Here is a 19,312-nt window from a genome sequence, read left to right as displayed (position 1 = left end):
ATGTGCGGCTTCTGTGGACCACTGAGAGGTTAACACTTCACTTGAAAACTAAGTTTTTTTTTATAAAACAGGAAACTAACACTATCATTCTATTCAGTTCAGCAAAAAGTGTGCGTCTGCGTTCTCAGGATACCGGTGAATTCAGAGTGCCCTGCTTCTACTGAGGAATTTTGCTACAGCGCACTAACCCAATCAGGAATACTCTGATGTAAATGCAAGGCAAGACTACTGAATCAGGAGGTCATGACTATAGGCAAGCCTGTGCTACGGGCAAGTGAAAAAAAGCCTGGCTTCGATCCCGGCCGCGGCGGCTGAATTTCGTTGGAGGCAAAATTCTAGAGGCCCGTGTGCTGTGCGATGTCAGCGCACGTTAAAAAACCCCAGGTGGTCGAAATTTCCGGAGCCCTTCACTACGGCGTCCTTCATAGCCCGAGTCGCATTGGGACGTTAAACTCATACCAACAAACGAAAGCCGGATGACGTTTGCTGAGAAAAAAAAAATCGCATTTGGCAGTCGTAACTTTGCTCCAAAAGAGGATCACTTGAAAGCCCACCTGCATCACATATGTAGAGTCCACGTAACCAATATCTAGAGTGATCCATCGGCGCACTCTCCTGCATAAAAACGGACACCTTGTTGCTACTTCTTTGATTTAGAGGCAACGCTTGCACGCATGTAGAGCCGTGGAGGCTTACAACCAAAATGATCACGAGCAGATTTCTCAGAAATCATGAGCTATTTTCGAAATTTTAATTCCATGGAGCCCACTACTCGCACCCTCTATACACAAAAGGGACGTGTACCCATCATAATCAGCCTGACTACGCGCACTGCAGGGCGAAGGCCTCTCTTATGTCTCTCCAATTAACTCTGTCCTAACGTAGACTGTAACGTAGACTGTATATCTCTCCTTATTGCACTGATTACCTGCCCCACTAGAACATTTTACACCGGTTGATTCACAATGCAGGATACTTAGGAGCGCTCATTGCCCGACCGGCCACGAGAACGCACGAAAGAAAAAGACGCTACCAAAGCCTCCCTGCTTCGCTTGGCCTCGTTGGAGGTCTCCAGTGGTCAAAGCGAGAGTTCTGTTTCCACTTGTGGTGGCTTTGACGTCACCCTCGTAATCGAGGACGCCTAGTTATCCGCAGAGTGGTTTACCAGCCAAATCAAATACAGCCATCATCATTATCAGCCTGACTACGCCAACTGCACGGCAAAGGCCTCTCCCATGTCTCTCCAATTAACCCTCGCCTTTGCTAGTTGGGGCCACCGTATGTCCGCAAAAATCATCTCATCCGCCCACCTAACTTTTTGACGCGCACTGCTACGTTCGAATCTTTCTGTTGGAATCCACTTCGTTACCCCTAAGGACCATCGGTTATCTTGCCTTCACATTACATGTCCTGCCCATGCCCATTTCTTCCTCTTGTTTTCAACTACGATGTCATTAACCCGCGTTTGTTCCCAAAACCGATCCGCCCTCTTCTGATCTCTTAACGTTTCACCTATCATTTTTCTTTTCATGGCTCGCTGCGTTGTCCTTAAGCTGAACCCTCTTCGTTAGCCTCCGCGTTTCTGCCCCGTATGTGAGTGCCGGTAATATGCAGCTGTTGCAGACAAGATTTCGAGATCAATGGCTGTATTTCCGTCGAGAGAAATGCAGCCACTGGTCTCGAAATCTGGACTTTTTGTGCGCCTCAGGACCACGAACATGTTGTGCCTTGGATTTCTGTTTTGAAACATGAGGCTTTAAAAAAAAATGGAGTCTAGGTCAGCTAAGCCTCGTTTAGCGAAATCGTCCCGTCTACGTAGACGGCTCCGGCCGACTCGCTCCATCCATACTGCAATGCGAATGCCGCGAGAGCAGCGCCGTCTAATTACTCCAGAAAACGGTGAACCACGTGGTCAGTCACGTGGCCACAGCTGCAAAGGCGGCGATCGGCGCAGCTGTGGGCACGGCGACGACGGGGCGCGGTTGCAGCTGCGGCAAGTGACGTGGTATGTCACGTGGCTGACAAACCTCCACCGCACCTCCACTTGAAGGTCAAATTGTGGCGTCGATGACCTTGGCTTGACTAGGCCAGTAAAGCTTTCGCTTTAATAATCAGTCAGACTCAAAATGGCATGAAAACCTTTTAAGGCTATTACACATAAGTAAACGAATTCTTTCACGGGTCTTCAGAGCGGTTGATAGAATTCTCTATGGCGTCCATGCGCTCTAGCAGGTAGTTGTCAGAGTCGTGAACGCCGCCCGTCGCAAATCGGGAAGATGCTGTGGCAGACTAGGGGCCGTGTGTGTGTCCGCATCAGGTGCCGTGTGTCCGTCGAAGGTAGAACTGCCTTTATGCAGGAGCTCACGTCTCAGACCAACCTGCGAAAGACGCCCTTTTTCTGAGCCAGCAGAAACAAAACGAACACGACAAATGCGCATGAAATGCGTTAAAATTAGCGTTTTCTAACGTCAGAAACCTCCACACAGACGCATATGGCAAACAAGTCAGTAGGAACCACAGCACTTCAGTACAGCTCGTTTTTTCTTCTATATGACCACCGGCGTCCCGGTACACAGGTGGCTTACTGATTGCAGACGAACATTTTTTTCTAAAGGAAAGATGCGAATCCTGCGCATATTGCACTTCGGAGTTGGTATGCAGTAACGTCACACTCGACACCAAGAAAGGTACTATGCTAATGGTGCTATGCCTAAACTACACTCATGCTATTGTTTGCCGTATGGCGCTGAATCCCTCGCAAATGGGCAAGCATCCTTTCCCACGCTACTAGAATAGAGTTGCGAAGGTATAATCTGGAGACCCGAATTGAGTGGATGAATAGAAGGATCCTACAGCCATCCGCTTTGAATCAGGGTGGTGAATAGGGCGGTGGCTGTTCATTCACCGATCTGACATTGTCACGTGTGCCAGCATTAGTTTGCTGTCTGGACGTGTTCAGGAGGAGGTAGAGGAAGCGCTCGCTTCGGGAACAGGCTCAGGTGCTACCACTTGGGCTTTGTGTACATTCCTCGTTTGCCCATTTAACTCAAAGTGCCGAGGCAATATTTCGAATTCGAGTCGTCGTAAGCGTCAAGTATATTCGAGCGTCTTTAAAGCAACCATAAATCTCATTTTCGTTTACTGGAGTCGGCACAGAGCACTCCATGTGGCGTTTCTCAGCTAGGGAACAAGATATGCAACGTTGCAATGCGATGTCCGATAGGCATGACACCGATAGTATTGTTGGTCATGTGAGCATGCTAAGTACTGAACCTGGTTAGCAGAAAGGCTACTACCAATTATGGACACTTTTCAATGAATAATCATACACAGAAGTTTATAGAGAATGGCTTCATGAAAAAAAAATGTTCATCAGCTGCAGGGCCAATCAGTTAACTAATACAAATCATTAAAGCAAGAGGGGCCATACCTGCAGCATCACCTAGAAGAATACCAGTGTGTGACTAGCGAGGAGAAGCAAACTGTTTGCTGTCAGGGAGAACGCTTCCGGTTTTGCCCATGACTGAACAAGTGAAGGTAATAACGTTTCTGGACTGCAGCCTGTTTTGTATTAAACAGCCATCATAGCGATACGTTCGCAGCTAACTTTTGCGTTATGTGTTTGGAATACGAAACAAATCACTACATTTCAATACAATTCGTGTTGACTATCACACTGACGAAAAGCATGTTTGCCAGAAAAGCAGGAAATCGTTTTCACAATCAAACGTTTCCGTGGTCGCCGTCGTAAGCGTTTTCTGAAATCTATGTTTTGAAATTATCCGAAGCCTGCACTGCGCACCTGTTTGGTACGGTGTTCTGCTCCATCAGCGAGACATAGAGGGATAGTGGGGCCTATGTCAAGCTGGCCTGTATCAGTAGAATACCGCATTCTAATCATGAGACCATGGACCCTCGCGAAAAAAACGAGGTTTTTAAGAGCTAGAAGAGACCGAAAGAAGTGGTAGGGTTTTAAATGCGTTAATCGGAGTAGAAGTGCGAAAGCACGTGTTTAGCCTGTTTGACTCAAGGTTTTGCTTTGCGTTCATCTTGTATTTATTCTAGCACGAGGCGTGATCGGCTGCGGGGATATAGCATAGTGCTCTCGCGCAGTGGATAGCGAAGCTGATCTGTTCGCACCGCCGCGGGTTCGAAATCCAGTCGCGGAATATTCATTAAAATTGTCCAGGTTGGCCAAGGTCACCCTCAAGGTCAAGCTTCACAGAAGATTCTTGGCTAGAACCGCGTTAAGCAACGTCACCTTCAAGGCTGAGCTTCACGCAAGATTTTTGGCTCAGACTGTGTTAGGCAGTGCTGTTGCGCTGAAACCAAAGGTGTCGCCAAAACCAGCTGATTTCGCAAGTAAAAATGCATGGGGTGCCACTGTGTAAGTCACGGATCCCAGAGGCTACGCTACACCACCATTGATTTCAATACGGTGGAAACTGGTCCCTTTCGTTTAGGACGTCCAGAGTTTGGATCGAATGGCGAGTAGATTTTTGAACAGAGTTTGCAAGCCAATAAATACGCACTCTCATTCCTTACAAGTGTCAACGTACCCAGAAAGAGCAACAAAAGTTTTTTATTCAAAACGATAATGGTTTGTTGTTTGTTTTGGGGGTTTAACGTCCCAAAGCATAATGGTTTGTTGTTTGTTGTGGGGGTTTAACGTCCCAAAGCGACTCAGGCTATGAGAGACGCTGTAGTGAAGGGCTACGGAAATTTCGACCCCCTGGGGTTCTTTGACGTGAACTGTCATCGCACAGTGCACGGGCCTCTAGAATTTCGCCTCCATCGAAAACGATAACTGTATAGAGATTTCTTTAGATAACTGTATAGAACAGGGTGCCCTTAAGTTGGCACTTTGTTGTGAACTTTATGATATTTTTCTTCTCAGTAAAAATCGATTGTATGGCTCTCTATGGCTGCGTTATGTTTTTTCGGATACACTTTTCTCGCGACCAAATAGGTACTTATGACGTCAAAACCGAAAGGGACTCATTCACTGCTGACGGAAGGAAAATGGCGGTGTACCCTCGCCTCCTGGGATCCGTGATAGAAAAACTCGGCAACGGCAGAGTTGGTTTGTGAAATGGCTAGCTGTGAGGATACATAACAATTTGATCTCTTATACATAATTAAAGCTCAGTATTCGGTGAGAACAATCGGTATGTCATTAGAACTTGGCATTTCATCGATACAGGCCAAAATAAATCTGTCCTGAGTGCCCCTTTTGAGGCATTTCAAGTTATGTGGAAACCCGCACACAGCGGGAATCCGGTGTAGGCTGCAGGTGTTGGGAGAGGCGAAGAAAAACCTTCCCAGTGGAACATAGAAATATCACACCCAATGTAAGGACGTGCGCATTGAATATGCGAAGAAAAAACTGCTTTAACTACATGGGCTAAGCGTCCGGCGCATTCATAACACACGTGCAGCGTATTTTTTCTTCCAGCGCACGAATAATAACAGCAAGAGGAGAAGCTCTTGGATCTATTCGACTAGAGCCACAAGCTGTTGCGTACCTTCGCGCCCAGTAGATCTGCAGTCCGCGAGAACGCATCCGCGATGACTACGGCGTCGCCTTGGGCTCCTGCCTGGACTGCGGGCTGCGCAGGCTGCTCCCTTTCGGGTAGCTGCATTCTCTGCCCGAGGTACTGGCACGGGACACTCGGGAAAGCAACCGTCGTCCGACCCAGAACGCCTCGAAGTCGGAGTCCGATGAGTTCTCGGCGCTTCTGCACCGAGGGCCGGCTCCACCATCGTTGCTTCCGGGTGGCTAGGACAACGAAGTCGTCAAAAATCAAGGTACTATTTTTCGCGCAGCGCATGACAAGATTGAATGTCAATAAATATGGCGAATACGGAAACCTGCGCATGCATTCAATCGATTTCGTTTGCGATAAGTTTTACCGATAACCTTCCTGCGCAGTTTAGGAGTATTTTCCCTACGGTCGCTTCGATTTGGAGCTGTTTTGGTTTGTTTTGGTGTATGAGGTTTACCGTCCTAAAACTACTCAGGCTATGAGGGATGCCGTTGTGAAGGGCTCCGACATTGCGCAGTAGACGGGCCTCTAGAATTTCGCCTCCATCGAAATCCGACCGCCGCCGCCGGGATCGGTCAGCAGCCGAGCACCACAACCACTAAGCCACCGCGGCGGCACAAACGATAGGGCCTTGTGTCACGTTGAAAATTCGTGGACAGAAATTTTGAATATTGTAAAGCAGTAAGGTACAAGTGTAGGTGACGATCCATTCTTCCGGTATGCAAAAAAACGTTTCTTTTTACAATATTTACACGGCTTGCACGGAGGAGTTAAAAGTCTGCCAGATATAACCAATGGGGATATCTCGCTTTTAACGATCGCAAAAAACTTTAATGGCAAAAATTAAAACATGCCATTGACGATCTGCGAATATGCAGCTTTTGTGTAGCGAAGTCCTGTAAAATATTTCAAAAATGGGCTGAAGAACTTTTTCCCATTCAAAAGTGTTTTTGTCCAAAATTTTTGCGTATCACGTTGTGTGAGTCTGCTACTACCTTTCCTAAAAGCTACCCACAATCACTGTGACGCATGTGCGCACTCAGTGGCACAAGCGTCTCTCGATGCTTGAGGGGAAAAGATCGCAGCCTCAGCAGCGGCAGGATGCACTCGTGTCGACCTATACCATGACTGGACCCGGCTACGAAACCGACAGCGGCAGCAGCGTTTCGATGGCAGCAAAACGCAAAAGGCGCCCGTGTGCTGTGTGATGTCAGTGCACGATAAAGATCACCAGGTGGTCGAAATTATTCCGGAGAGCTCCAGTATGGCACGTCTTTCTTCCTTTCTTCTCCTCATAGCGCGGTTGAGGAGTACACCGAGAAGTGAGAGAGTTACTGTGTTACTTCCTTTCCTCAAAAGCCACTACTGTTGTGACTGCTGGCGTCAAAAAAAAAAAAGGTCTTCAAGGAAAAAAACATGGCACAGTAACTGTCTCACATCTCGGTGGACATTTGTAAGGATAAACCCGCCGTGGTGGCTCAGTGGCTACGGTGCGCGGCTGCTGGGCCGAAAGACGCGGGTTCGATCCCGGCCGCGGCGGTCCAATTTCGATATAGACGAAATTCTAGAGGCCTTCGTACTGTACCATGTTATTGTGTTACGTTAAAGAATCCCAGGTTGTCGAAATTTCCGGAGAGCTTCCCTACGGCGTCCGTCGTAGCCCGAGTCGCTTCGGGACATTGAACCCTCATAAAGGAAGTGGAGGGATAAAGGAGAGAGTCAAAGAAGAAAGGAAGAGAGAGGCGCCGTAGTGGAGGGCTCCGGAATAAATTTCCACCACCTGGAGATCTTTTACGTGCACTGACATCGCACAGTACACGAGCGCCTTTTCGCCTCCATAGAAACGCGTGGAAACGCGCTCGTCGCGTCCGCTTTCGAACCCGCGGGTACTCCTGCTAAGTAGCCGAGCGCTCTAACTACGTCACAACCAAGAATCTTTCGTTTAAAACCTCCTTGGTTGGAACAACCCCAGGGGCACCTTAAAGTTGCTCTGTTTGGTTGCTAGGTTACTGCGTTTATGCTTTGCCGTTGGCATGGCGAACTTCATTAACGGGTAACGTTGACGTTTCACTACTAGTCCCAGAGTTGCCCTGAACGGGAGAAGGTCATGCCAGTTCCATGGAGGCGAACGTCGCGCAGAAGCTCTGCTGAGGCACGAGGCATGCAAACCGACTGCCAGGTGTGGTAGAGGTGCAAACCTAAGAGGGGCCGTCGCGTCCGTGTACGCGTTCGCCTACAGGACAACGGGCCGAGAACGCACTCGATACCCAAAGTGCGGCTGGGCGAGCTCTAATAAAGCCGTGAAAAAATGATAAGACCCTCAAGAATGCAGCACCCGTTAAGCCAGAACCCTCAAGTTAATCTGCCTGCTGTAGTGGTACATTCACTACAAACGCGCCATACGGACTAAACCTAAATGTAATTCCGCAAAGTACAGACCGGAAAATAATTATGCACTAAAGCACATTGAAAAAGCCGCTAGCACTCATGACACGCATTACAGCCAATGCCTAATCGGCATAAAATTATTGCTTCAAATCGGAAGATGCGAGGTGGAATATATAAGCGAGGGGAAAGTGCACGGTACGACTTTCGAAAGACCCTCAAGATTGCAGCAAACTCCACAATGAGGACCGCGTCCGTCTTCGATTGCTATGCTTGGCCCAACGGGAATGGCCTCGTGTGGTGTTAAGGTCAGAGGTACCGGCCATTGCATGAGAATTCTGCGCGGAATTTCAGGAATAAAGGGCGGCCAGGTGCGTTCCATGCGGCGTGCCCCTCAAGTGCCCGAAAAGTGTTAGCAGCGGTAGCTGCATTTGTGATTCACTATTTCGCCAACTGTATTCATTTTCTACTCCATACCTGATCGTGGTGTGCCGGCTGTGGCCACTCCTCCTCCCGGCTGAAGAGCGGAATCTCCCCACACGCCTTCGTGCGCGAAGCGCTCCGGGTGCTGCGCCATCTCGCCCGGCGGCGTGCCCTCACGGAGATTCAGGCGCTGGAAGCCCTGCCGCCGCTCCTGGCGAGCGACTGTGCCGCACCCTGTGGTCTCAAGGCCCGAGCCCCAGGGACTCGGCGTGGCGTTGCAGTTGCACAAGGGTCTTGTCCAGTCAGCAGCCATGGTGGTACGCTTTAACTCAGTAGCGTCCCTGTGCGGTCAAGAGTCGCCTTGGATGCACACCTCACTGCGAGCCGAGTAGAAGTGTCTCGGGGTCAAAGCAGTGCTGTTTTAATGCGTTGCTGCCGTGTCACTGCTGACGTTGCATCACGTGGCGTGTTCGGGACGCGGCGCGTGTCACGCGTGGCTAATTAGTGGTCGGTCAGCTTTTCTTTCCTTTTTTTTGAGGCGAAAGCTTTTAATGGCTCATGGTCGTGGTGTCCGTCCATGCTCGCAGTGTCCGTCCGTGCTCGCGGCGTCCGTTGATGCTCGCGGTGTCCGTCCTCGCGCTGGAACATTGGCTGGAACAACACCACATATAGTTCGTCTAGGTGGTGTTGGCTGGAATCGTGCCAACTGCGGCCTCTCCTCCGCGCAGCGGCGCAACCTCCTGCGTAATTTCCTTTCCTCTAATTCATTTTCTTCACTACGGGCCCTCTTTGTGTTCCTTCTTTCACTCCCACTTCCTCCCTACCTGTACAAACGGATGATGGCTGTGCACCGAGAGATCCGAGACAGCTACTGTTAATTTCCTTTCCTCAAATAGAATTTTCATTTTGTTCACTACGGCTTATCTTTGTCTTTCTTCTTTCACTCCCACTGCCTGCCTTCCTCTTCGGTGCGGTTCGGGTGTCCACCACGAGGGTTGCTAGGGAACTGCTCTTGCAGCCGCAACAACATAAGGCGCGATTCAGGTGTCCACTGACCCAGGGAGCCAGTTATGAGCGCTTCCTTGCCTTAAAGTGATCGGAGTGTAAAAGGTCAACGCGAACGCCAATGAACAGAATGAACGCCGAAAGACAACGGCGACGGCGACGCGGTGAAGCGGGTGCCAGAGAGCTCGCTCTTAAACACTGCAATCAAAACAGAGACCGCACATGCGGGAAGCCCGCCACGCGCCAAGCGGTTCGAGAAAGCGGCGATGGGTTTACCACAAGGCTTTCGCCAAGCACACTCTAGAATTCCCAAAGTGCCTTGGGTAATTTTTAAGGCGAAATCCTTTATTGCCTCATACTGTCGTGACCAAGGAATGTTAGCAAATGTGTCCCCGTTTCGGCGTCACTACTTAAATAGAAACTGTGTCGAGGCTGGGAATCGAACCAGGGCCTTTGGCATTTGAAGCGGAGACGCTACCGCTCCGCTTCCAAGGCTCAGGGGTTTGGGCATGAATAATGGTGCATCTAGCGAATGCATGGGTTTCATAAATAAAATAAAATAAATAAAAATGTAAAAAGAAGAAAATAAAAACGAGACACAAAAATGAAAAAATAAAATAAAGAATAACATGTGAAACAAAAAAATTCGCTGTGGCTTAGCTTGGTTTTAAGCCCGGTAATTGCGAAAGCAATATCCGTACCTACGCCATGGTTCAGCTGGTAGTGTAGCTGGTGGTGGTACTTGCGGTTAGACTTGTGGTGATGCATCGGTTATACAATCCAATGTAATGTAATCTAATCTAATCTAATATAATGAAATCTAATCTAATCTAATCTATTGTAATATAATCTATTCCAATTCAATCTAATCCAATCCATTCCAATCCAATGCAATCCAATGCAATCCAATCCAATTCAATCCAATCTAATGTAATCCAATCTAATCTAATCCAATCTAATCTATTCCAACCCAATCCAATGTAATGTAATTCTTGGGGGATTCCCCTAAACATTTGACCAACACTGTTCCCACTTCGAGTTATTGATCAATTCGCTCTCGCCCTACCATAAGCTTGCCGTCCCGGTTAGCTCAATTGGTAGAGCGACTGCTCCGGTGTAGCGGTGGTCCCGGGTTCGAACCCCGGACCAGGACGAATTTTTCTTTAACTACGAAGTTTCTGAGAAAGCTGTATAGCTTTCCTTTGCAGCCGTATGGCTGCGCTTGGGTGGATGTCAATGAGTAATTACTCCCTTATTAATGTAATGTAATGTAATCCAAACCAATGCAATGTAATGTAATCTAATCTAATCTAAGGTCGCCGGTGGTGGCACCGCCACTACTCGCAGACGGCGCGAGATGGTCGCTCAGCTCTTCTGCGTGACGTCACACAGAGGTCATGCGAAAGGTCACTTCATGTGCACCGCCGTCGCACGGCAAAGGCTTGAAAGTTCAAATTCAAATTCTTTATTTCTGCCTTGTAAGGATACAGACAGCGGAGGCGCAGAAAAAGCTGTGAGAGACAGCTTGACTAAGCCGCAGCCCCCTTTCGCTTGGCAGCAGCTTGACAGCAAGGCAGTTACAAAGGCAGTTGCAAAGCGTGATAACAAGTATACAATAATGAGCAGGTACAAGAGAAAGCGAAAGAACATTATACAATACTGACACAATATTCACATTGGGTAGACTCAGGTAATGGCAGCAAAGAAAAAAAAAGAGAAAAAAAAACACACAAAACAAAAATTCTACATGCTAGCATAGAAAGCACGCAAAGACCTGTTTGACGAACTGAAAAGGTCAAAATTATTATATATATACGCGTTTAGCAGGGACGGAAGAGTGAACTGCAGGCGTTCTCTACCCGAGTTTAACCGTGGGGTCGGGACCATCCATGTCTCCGCATACCTTGTTGTGTAGCTTGTATCTGGGGTATGTAGTTCGGCAAGTTTACGTATGTGGTTTACATTTCTACGTGTTTCGAGTTTAAACCGGACATCAAGCGATATTTATACAAGTTGTGTATTTTTAGCACACCACTTTGTAGAAAGAGATCTTTGCTTGGCGAGTCCCAGGGGACATTGTAAACATGACGAAGGAACTTTTTCTGAAAAATGTAGATACGCTGAAGACAGCTAACCGTAGCTGTGCCCCACACTAGATGGCAGTAGTTTAAATAGGAGTAGAAAAGTGAATTATAGAGGAGTAACTTTACTGTTCTTGGAATGACGTATCTGAGCCGACTTATGACTCCGGTTATTTGAGCCAGTTTCGTGACAATATGGTCCGTGTGGTGTTCCCAAGACATGCTGGAAGAGAAAACTACTCCAAGGCATTTAAATTGTTCAACTATGTCTATACGTCGTGAGTTTAGTTTAATCTCGATGGGGGAAGGAAGTACTTTGTTTTTAGGACGAAATATGACAGCTTTTGTTTTCTTCTCATTTATACGCATGTATCTGGATTCGGACCACTTTTGTAATTCACTCAAGGTGTCATTGCATTCCCGAACAAGGAGATCAAGATCATTTCCAGTAAAAAAGATGCTAGTGTCGTCAGCGTAGATAATAAATTTAGCGGCGGAGTTAATGTTGGAGATATCATTCAGGTACATATTAAAAAGTAATGGTCCCAATATACTACCCTGGGGAACGCCAGAAGTAACAAGTTTTAGTTCAGATGTCACATTGTCTATGCTTACAGCCTGTTTTCTATGCGAAAGATATGATTTCAGGATCATTTGAGCCAGTCCACGAATACCACAACGCTCCAAGTTTTTCAGGAGTACACTGTGGTTTACTAAATCGAATGCCTTCGAGAAGTCCACGAAGACACCAATAACAAAGGCCTTATTTTCAAACTGTGTTAGTATATATTCCTTTTGTTCGAGTAGTGCTAACTCGGCAGATTTATTTTTACAAAACCCAAATTGATTAGGTGACAAAAGGTCATGTTTATCAATAAAATCAGACAACCGTGTATACAGAACTTTTTCAAAAGCTTTCGAGAAGATTGGGAGTATCGATACTGGTCTATAATTTCCTAAATCATTGCGGTCTCCTTTCTTATACAAAACTGTTACTTTGGCTATTTGCATTTTTTTAGGAAATGTGCCCGTAGTAAAGCATAAGTTAAATATATCTGCAAGAACAGGGGCAATAACTCTTATAACATGCTTGACAGGCCTCACTTGAATGCCGTCAATGTCACAGCTATGGCTGTTATTTAGGTTTTGTATGACTGATATAACCTCCTCTGTCGTAACTGGGTTTAGAAATATTGTGTCCCTGTTGTAAGAGCTAAAATAGGTGTTGAAATCACTTGACGGGGTGTTATGGGCAAGGGTGGTAAAAAAGTTGTTGAAGGCATCTGCCAACTCTCTGCCGGATACATCTTTATTATCAAGCTTTAAAGCCCGCGGTGCAGCCTGTGGTTGCTCACGCCTCAGTAAGAAATTCAACCTTGACCACAACAGATCGTGGCAACCATTTTTAATTTCAAGAAATGTCGCAAAGTATTCCGCACGAGCGAGACGTAGCTTTTTTGTTAATCTATTTCTGTATTTCTTAAAAATGCTTAGGTCATCTGTTGAACGTGTGTTTAAAAAGATTTTGTACAGTTTGTCTTTCGTTTTAATTTCTTGGCGCAACTCAGAAGATATCCAAGGTTTGCGTGTTTTACGCTTCATTGCACGCACTTTTAGCGGGAAAGAGGAATGGTAGAGCTGTTTAAATACTTGGAGGAACTCATCGTAAGCCTCATTTGCATCACTGGTAACGTCAATACTATCCCACTCAACTTGTTCCAGTGAGCTGTGAAATGAATTGAGGGTAGCATTGGTTATACTTTGGTACTTCGCTTTCTCCTGTCGGTACTTTACCAGTATAGTCTTATTTATGCATGCAAACACTGGAAGGTGGTCACTGATCGCACATGATATTACGCCCGACTCAACTATCGGTTGGGAAGTGTTCGTAATCAGCAGATCAAGAAGTGACTCACTTTCTTGTGTTACCCTTGTTGGATCGTTAATAAGATTAATAAATCCGTTCGAGGCCAAGACTGCGTTAAAGTCTCTAGTAGAGGAGTTATCCTTCAACATATCGATATTAAAATCACCTCCAGCTATTAGAGTGTATTTGTTATCTGTTATAAACGAAAGAAAACAGTCATAAAATTCCAAAAACCGAACCATATTTCCCTTAGGTGGACGATAGCAGACCGAAAACACGAACCTGCCAGTAGAGACTGATAGCACTTCAAAATCTTCAGTAATAAGACTGTACGAATCCAGCTTGTCGCATTCAATGTCATCTGACACCAGTAAAGCCACTCCACCCCCCCGGAGGCCGGAGCGGTTCAAATAATAAGTTTTGTAGTTGGGCATCCTGAAAACGTCGGAATCATCTGTGCTCCAAGTCTCACTGAGCATGATCAAAGAAAAAGCAAATGAAAATTCGCCAAAGAACTCCTCTAAACACATTATCTTGTTTTTTACAGAGCGTGCGTTCAGGTGAATAGCGTTAAGCGTTGTCAGCGCAACACACGAAGCAGTGCGGTTCAAGTCACTCGGCAGATAATACATCTGCTGCATGTCGATTATGTTTCAAGAAGAAACTCGAAAGATACCAAGCTGAGTGCTATAGCCGATCCAAATCGCCCTTTCCCTTCACATGAATGGCACTCATTCCCTCACTTCGCCTAACGAAAACCTTTCCATTGACATACCAAGTGAACTTATAGCCTTTTTCTTTGGCACAGACTTTAGTTGCCTGAAGCAGTTCTCTATTTCGGCGTGTTAAATTTTCTTGCATGAAAATGGGCGGGTCGCTATCTTTTAGGTTCTTCTTATTCTTCAACCAGTTTTCTCTTGTAGCTTGCTTTGCAAAACGCACAATGATGCCTGGCGTCTTATCACGTTTAGCGGGAAGTCGATGGACAGTTGCTATCTCCGATTCCATCGAGCGAGGCACTCGAAGTTTATCAGCCACGTTATTTATTATGACTGTTAGATCCTCATCCTGCACTTCTTGTATGCCATGCAGTTCCAAGTTCAGCTGCCTGCTTCGGAATTCAAGATCGTGTATCTCCTTTTCAAACTGAGCTTGTGCTGCCTGATTTAAGTCATCCTTTTTCTCAAGCTCCGATATCCTCTGTTTTTAGGTCCATGATATCAGCCTCTTGATGGCCGACCTTTTGCTCAAATTCATCAAACTTCGAAGATATGAAGATAAGGGACTCCTCCATGCTTTCAATTTTTTCTGCCAGGGGCATCAGCCGTTCCAACTTTTGGTTAATTGAGAAGAGCGCAAGTTTGATTTCTGTTTCAGAGCCACTACTCTCTTTACTACATGTGTTGCTGCTTCCTGCACTTCTGCATGATGGGCACTGCCACGCTTTCTTTGTGGCCTCATACTTCGATTTGAAGGTCTTTTCAGTAAGACCAGCACATTTTCCAAAGTGATAGTTGCTCTCGCATTTGGAACATTCCACAAATGGATCATCCTCAGAGATGATCACATCACACGTGCTACAGGAATCAGACATTGTTTGAAGTGTACAGAAGTACTCGCAAAATGGATCTCAGTAATGCAAAAAGCATAGCAAATGTCAACAAATGTCAGCAAATGGCAGCAGCAGCAGCAGCAGAAATACTATTAAAATGGATATTATGAAAACATAGGGCTACTAACCTGCAAAAGAGCAGTTTTTCAAATGGTGTTCACGGCTTGCTGCCACTGCTGCCAAGTGCAAGTAGTAAAGCTTTCGCTTTAAAAAAACACCAGAAACTCTTTTGCCTTGCAGCACTTTAGAGAGCAAAAGTGTCCCTGAATTGTTTATTTTCACTAGATATGAACATTGAAGGGCCACCAGCTCGATCTAGTGAAGAGGCACGTGCATTGTAAGGCGAAAGCCTTTAATGCCCCATACTGTCGTGACCAAGACGTGTTAGCAAATGTGTCCGCGTTTCGGGTGCATGCCTTATATGGGCATATGCCATTCAATTAAGCAATCGATACTTAATCGGGTGCAATCGAAAGACATTGGAACATGACATAAAGGGATTTCATGATTATATCATTGTACTTAATGACTAAATGACTAATTGGTAACTAGTAGTAGTTAAGAAGTGGCATGTTGGAGTGTGCACTGCCCCTGTACCTTAACACTAATTAATGAGTGTACTAGTTAAGGTCACATTAACTATCACTAACCATCCATTAACTAGTATCACGAAATGTCCAAGTCATGCTTAACTATCATTAAGCATCGTTGATAGACGTTTCATAGACATTGTATCGAACATTGACAGGACATGACGGATGGCATTAGAACAACGGTAAAGACCAATTAGCCTAATTAACCTTTCTAGTCAGACCACATAAATAAATAAAACCGAGTAGTAAATTTGCCGAGTTGGGGAATCGAACCATGGTCTCCGGAGTGCGAGACGAGCACGCTAACCACTCCGCCATGCCAGCTCGATGGTTTGGAATGAACAGACGCGCGTTTATACGGCGTCTTCGTTCACTGTGATCTTTCGCCGTTCCCGTATGACGAGGTTGAGGTTTCCACCGAGATATGCGAGAGAGATACATTTCCTTTCCTCAAAAACCAATTTACTGTCGAGCAAGGCGAGCCGAATGGGCGATGGCGTTCTGTGGACTCCCTGGCAGCGTTGCAAGACGCTGTCGCGTTCCACTAGAGGCGATCGAAGTTTAGCATCTTAGCCACACATCAGTGACACAAGCAGCAACGCCTCACCGCACTTTAGATCAACAAAGTACCCCCTGAATTTTATTGCGAAAGCAATACTGCTAGCACTTTTCTGCCGTCGGTGGAGGTCGTTCCTTCGCTCCGGCGCAGCTGCGACGCACGACCACGTGACAGCGTCACGTAACGACCAGAGGAGAGCAGAGGTCCCAACGCGTCTGTTCGGCCGTAGTCATTCCTTCGCTCGGCGCGGCGGCTACCACGTGACGGCCTCCTCGGCCCGCCGCGTGAGGGCGCTCGCTAGGAGAGGATAAACGGGGCGCCGCAGGCGCGCTCCACTCATGTCTAAGTAGTTGTACTAGGCGTCGCTGGAGCGACGTGCTGCGCGCAAACGCCGGCGCAATGCCGAGGAGACAGATGAAGAAAGGCAAGAGCGATTGGCTAAGCAACGCGCCTATGCCGCAGAATGGCGAGCCCGGCAGCGTTCTACAAGCTCAGTGAGCGAGAGTAGTTTCATGGACTCTTTCGCAATCACTCAGGCTTAACCAGAGCTAAGCCACAGCTAATTTTTTCTTTTCGTCCTTTCTTCAGTCGCAACAATAGATTGGGCGACATGCCGGACCTCTTTCTTTCTTCTTTCACTTCCTCCTTGATTCCTTCCTTACGGCCAGGTACGGATGTCCACCGAGATATGTGAGACAGTTGCTTTCCTCAAAAACCAATTTTCAATTTAATGTGCCGCGGCCCGGACGCGGTGGGTCATTGGTTACGGCACTCGCCTACCGAGCCCGATTTCCCGGGTTCGAACCCGGCCCCGGCGGCCGCGTTTCTATGGGGGTGCAACGCAAAAGTACTGTAAGATTTCAGTGCACGGTAAAGATTGAAAATTGGAAATTGGTTTTGAAGCGAAAAGCTTCACTATCCGCACCACAGCCGCGCTTCGCGTGAGCCGTCGGAGCCAAGATTTACCACAGCTGCGCATGCGCGAAACCGAGTGACGTCACCTGCGGCAAAAATAAAAATAAACAAAAGACAAACAGTGCGCCAGTTATCCTATCCTATACTTTTTAGAGCGCAGCTTTCTGGCGCTCTTTTCTGCGTTTCGCGGCGTCGCCGTCGCCGTTGTCCGTTGTAACCAGCGGTGGACACCTTAGTCGCGTCTTTAAGCTGCGATACCAATGGAGCGGGAGCTTGGAGAACTAAGGAAAGGCGCATAACTACCCTGTTGGAACAGTGGACACCTCAATCGGGCTTTAAGCTACGTGGCGGTAGTGACAGACGTGCGCTTCATGCGTTGGCACTGACAACTTTGTGCCATTTTCAGGAAAGGTAGTGCGCAAAACTGGCTTCCTGCGTCAGTGGACGCCTGAATCGCTCTTAGAGATGCGTGTGGTGATGAGAGAGAGATCTGTGCTGCAGGCATTGACTACGTTTTGCTAGAAACGCGACGCTGAAGTTATAGGCCGTCGGCGTTTATTGTGTTCAGGTTTGGTTTGGTTTATTCGGGTTTAACGTCCCAAATCGACTCAGGCTATGAAGGACGCCGTAGCGCAAGACTCCGGAAATTTCGACCACCTGGGGTTCTTTAACATGCACTGACATCGCACAGCACACGGGCCTCTAGAATTTCGTCTCCATCTAAATTAAGCCGCCGCGGCCGGGATCGAACCCGCGTCTTTCGGGTCAGCAGCCGAGCACCGTGACCACTGAGGCACCGCGGCGGCGCTTGCTTTAACGTTTTACACTCCGATCATTTTAAGGAAAGGAAGTGCGCATAACTGCCTCCCTGGGTCAGCGGACGCCTGAATCGCGCTTATAGGTACTACGCGGGGTGATGAGAGAGGTGTGGGCTGCATGCGTTAGCGCTGACAACGGTGAGCGAACTCTCGCGGTGGTGGTGGTGAAAACTTTTTAATAAGCAAAAGGAGAGTTTGCAGACCAAAAATGGCCCTTTACATAGGTGGAGTCCTTAGTCCGGGACCCCGCTGGACAAAGCCGCTACTCGCGCCCGTTGGACGAGAGCCCTTTGAGACTCCAGCCCCGAGCAGTTGAGCAGGGCTGCCTCCCATGCCTCTCGGGAAGGGGAAGGATTGGGGGGAAGGAAAGGATTCTTTTGACAGGCCCAAACCATGTGGAAGGTATCGGATACTTCCCCACAGTGAGGGCAGCGCCCATCAATTTTGGGGTCGAAATGTTTCACTATTGCAGGACACAACAGAGTGTTGGTCTGCAAGCGCCTCAGAGTTCGCTCATCAGCTTCACTTAGGCCCTTAGCCAGGACCGGGAAAAGCAGATGGCGTTCGCAATAGTAGTCCAGAATTACTCTGAACCGCAGAAGCGGTTGCACAACTTCCGAGCCGGAAGAGCTTGGATGAGGTGCCCGGTAGGTAAGCGCTCGTGCAGCCGCGTCCGCAGCCTCATTACCTCTAGCGCCCTGATGGTCCGGAGTCCAAATTATGCGTTTGGGCGAAGGATCCGATACCCTCACTGCGCGCTTTAATATACTGTAGGCTAAAGGTGAAATCTCTCCAGCCAGGTAGTGTTGACAGGCTCGACGCGAATCTGTCACGATTACCTTCGAATTCAAGTCCGAGGCGGCCAGCGCAATGGCTACTTCCTCGGCCTGTGCTGAATTTCGAGCTCAAAAGGAGAGCCCGTTAACGCATTGATCCTGGTGAACTACTGCGGCCGTGTAGAATCCATTGGGCGATGGCCCTGCCACGTCAACGTAGTATACACCCTGTTTGGATCCGTGTTGGTGTTCGAGGGCCCGAGCGCGCCTCTCGTCTGCCTTCGTGTGTATGTGTGTCCATGTTGCGCGGGAGTGGAGGGACCCAGAGCTTGTGACGCCATAGCTCCGGAATCCGACACGTCTCCTCTGGAGTGCACTCGTGTTGGATGTGCAAGCGGTCTAGAAGGCGGCGCCCGGATGCCGTCTGCGAGTCGCGTATATTGGTTCACGAGGTGGGCCTCCCGTAACTCCTGGTAGTAGTTGATCACCCCTAACGCCGACAACTTAGCATTGGAGGTGGCCACTGGGAGGCCCAGTGCTCGCTTTGTAGCCTTCCTAACGATGGTGTCGATTCTTATTTCTTGTTGTTTCGTAGTGCGAAGGTAGGGAACGTAGTAGAGGATCCTGCTGGTCACGAAGGCATGGGCGAGCCTAAGCGCGTCCCTGCCGCGCTTGTTAGAAACGCGATGGATCATGCGTCCGACCTGTTCGCCTACGCGCTTGAGTTTGGCA

General features: G+C 47.8%; 1 protein-coding gene across 1 annotated transcript; it reads right to left on the bottom strand.

The window, feature by feature from the left end:
- Positions 1-2,127: 2,127 nt before the first annotated feature.
- LOC149363781 (uncharacterized) lies at positions 2,128-8,985 on the bottom strand. Its single transcript, XM_089573725.1, has 3 exons — positions 8,409-8,985; positions 5,526-5,779; positions 2,128-2,378 (listed from the first exon to the last, which is right to left on the bottom strand). The coding sequence occupies exons 1-3, from the start codon at positions 8,665-8,667 to the stop codon at positions 2,226-2,228; spliced, it is 666 nt and encodes a 221-aa protein (XP_089429851.1). The 5' UTR covers positions 8,668-8,985; the 3' UTR covers positions 2,128-2,225.
- Between the last annotated feature and the right edge of the window lie 10,327 nt (positions 8,986-19,312).

The sequence above is a fragment of the Amblyomma mixtum genome, chromosome 2, assembly GCF_055824585.1.
Source record: "Amblyomma mixtum isolate Tamu chromosome 2, ASM5582458v1, whole genome shotgun sequence".
In the NCBI taxonomy this organism is placed as follows: domain Eukaryota; kingdom Metazoa; phylum Arthropoda; class Arachnida; order Ixodida; family Ixodidae; genus Amblyomma; species Amblyomma mixtum.
The sequence above is the reverse complement of the archived record's forward strand: the minus strand, read 5'-3'. Positions and strand labels throughout refer to the sequence as shown.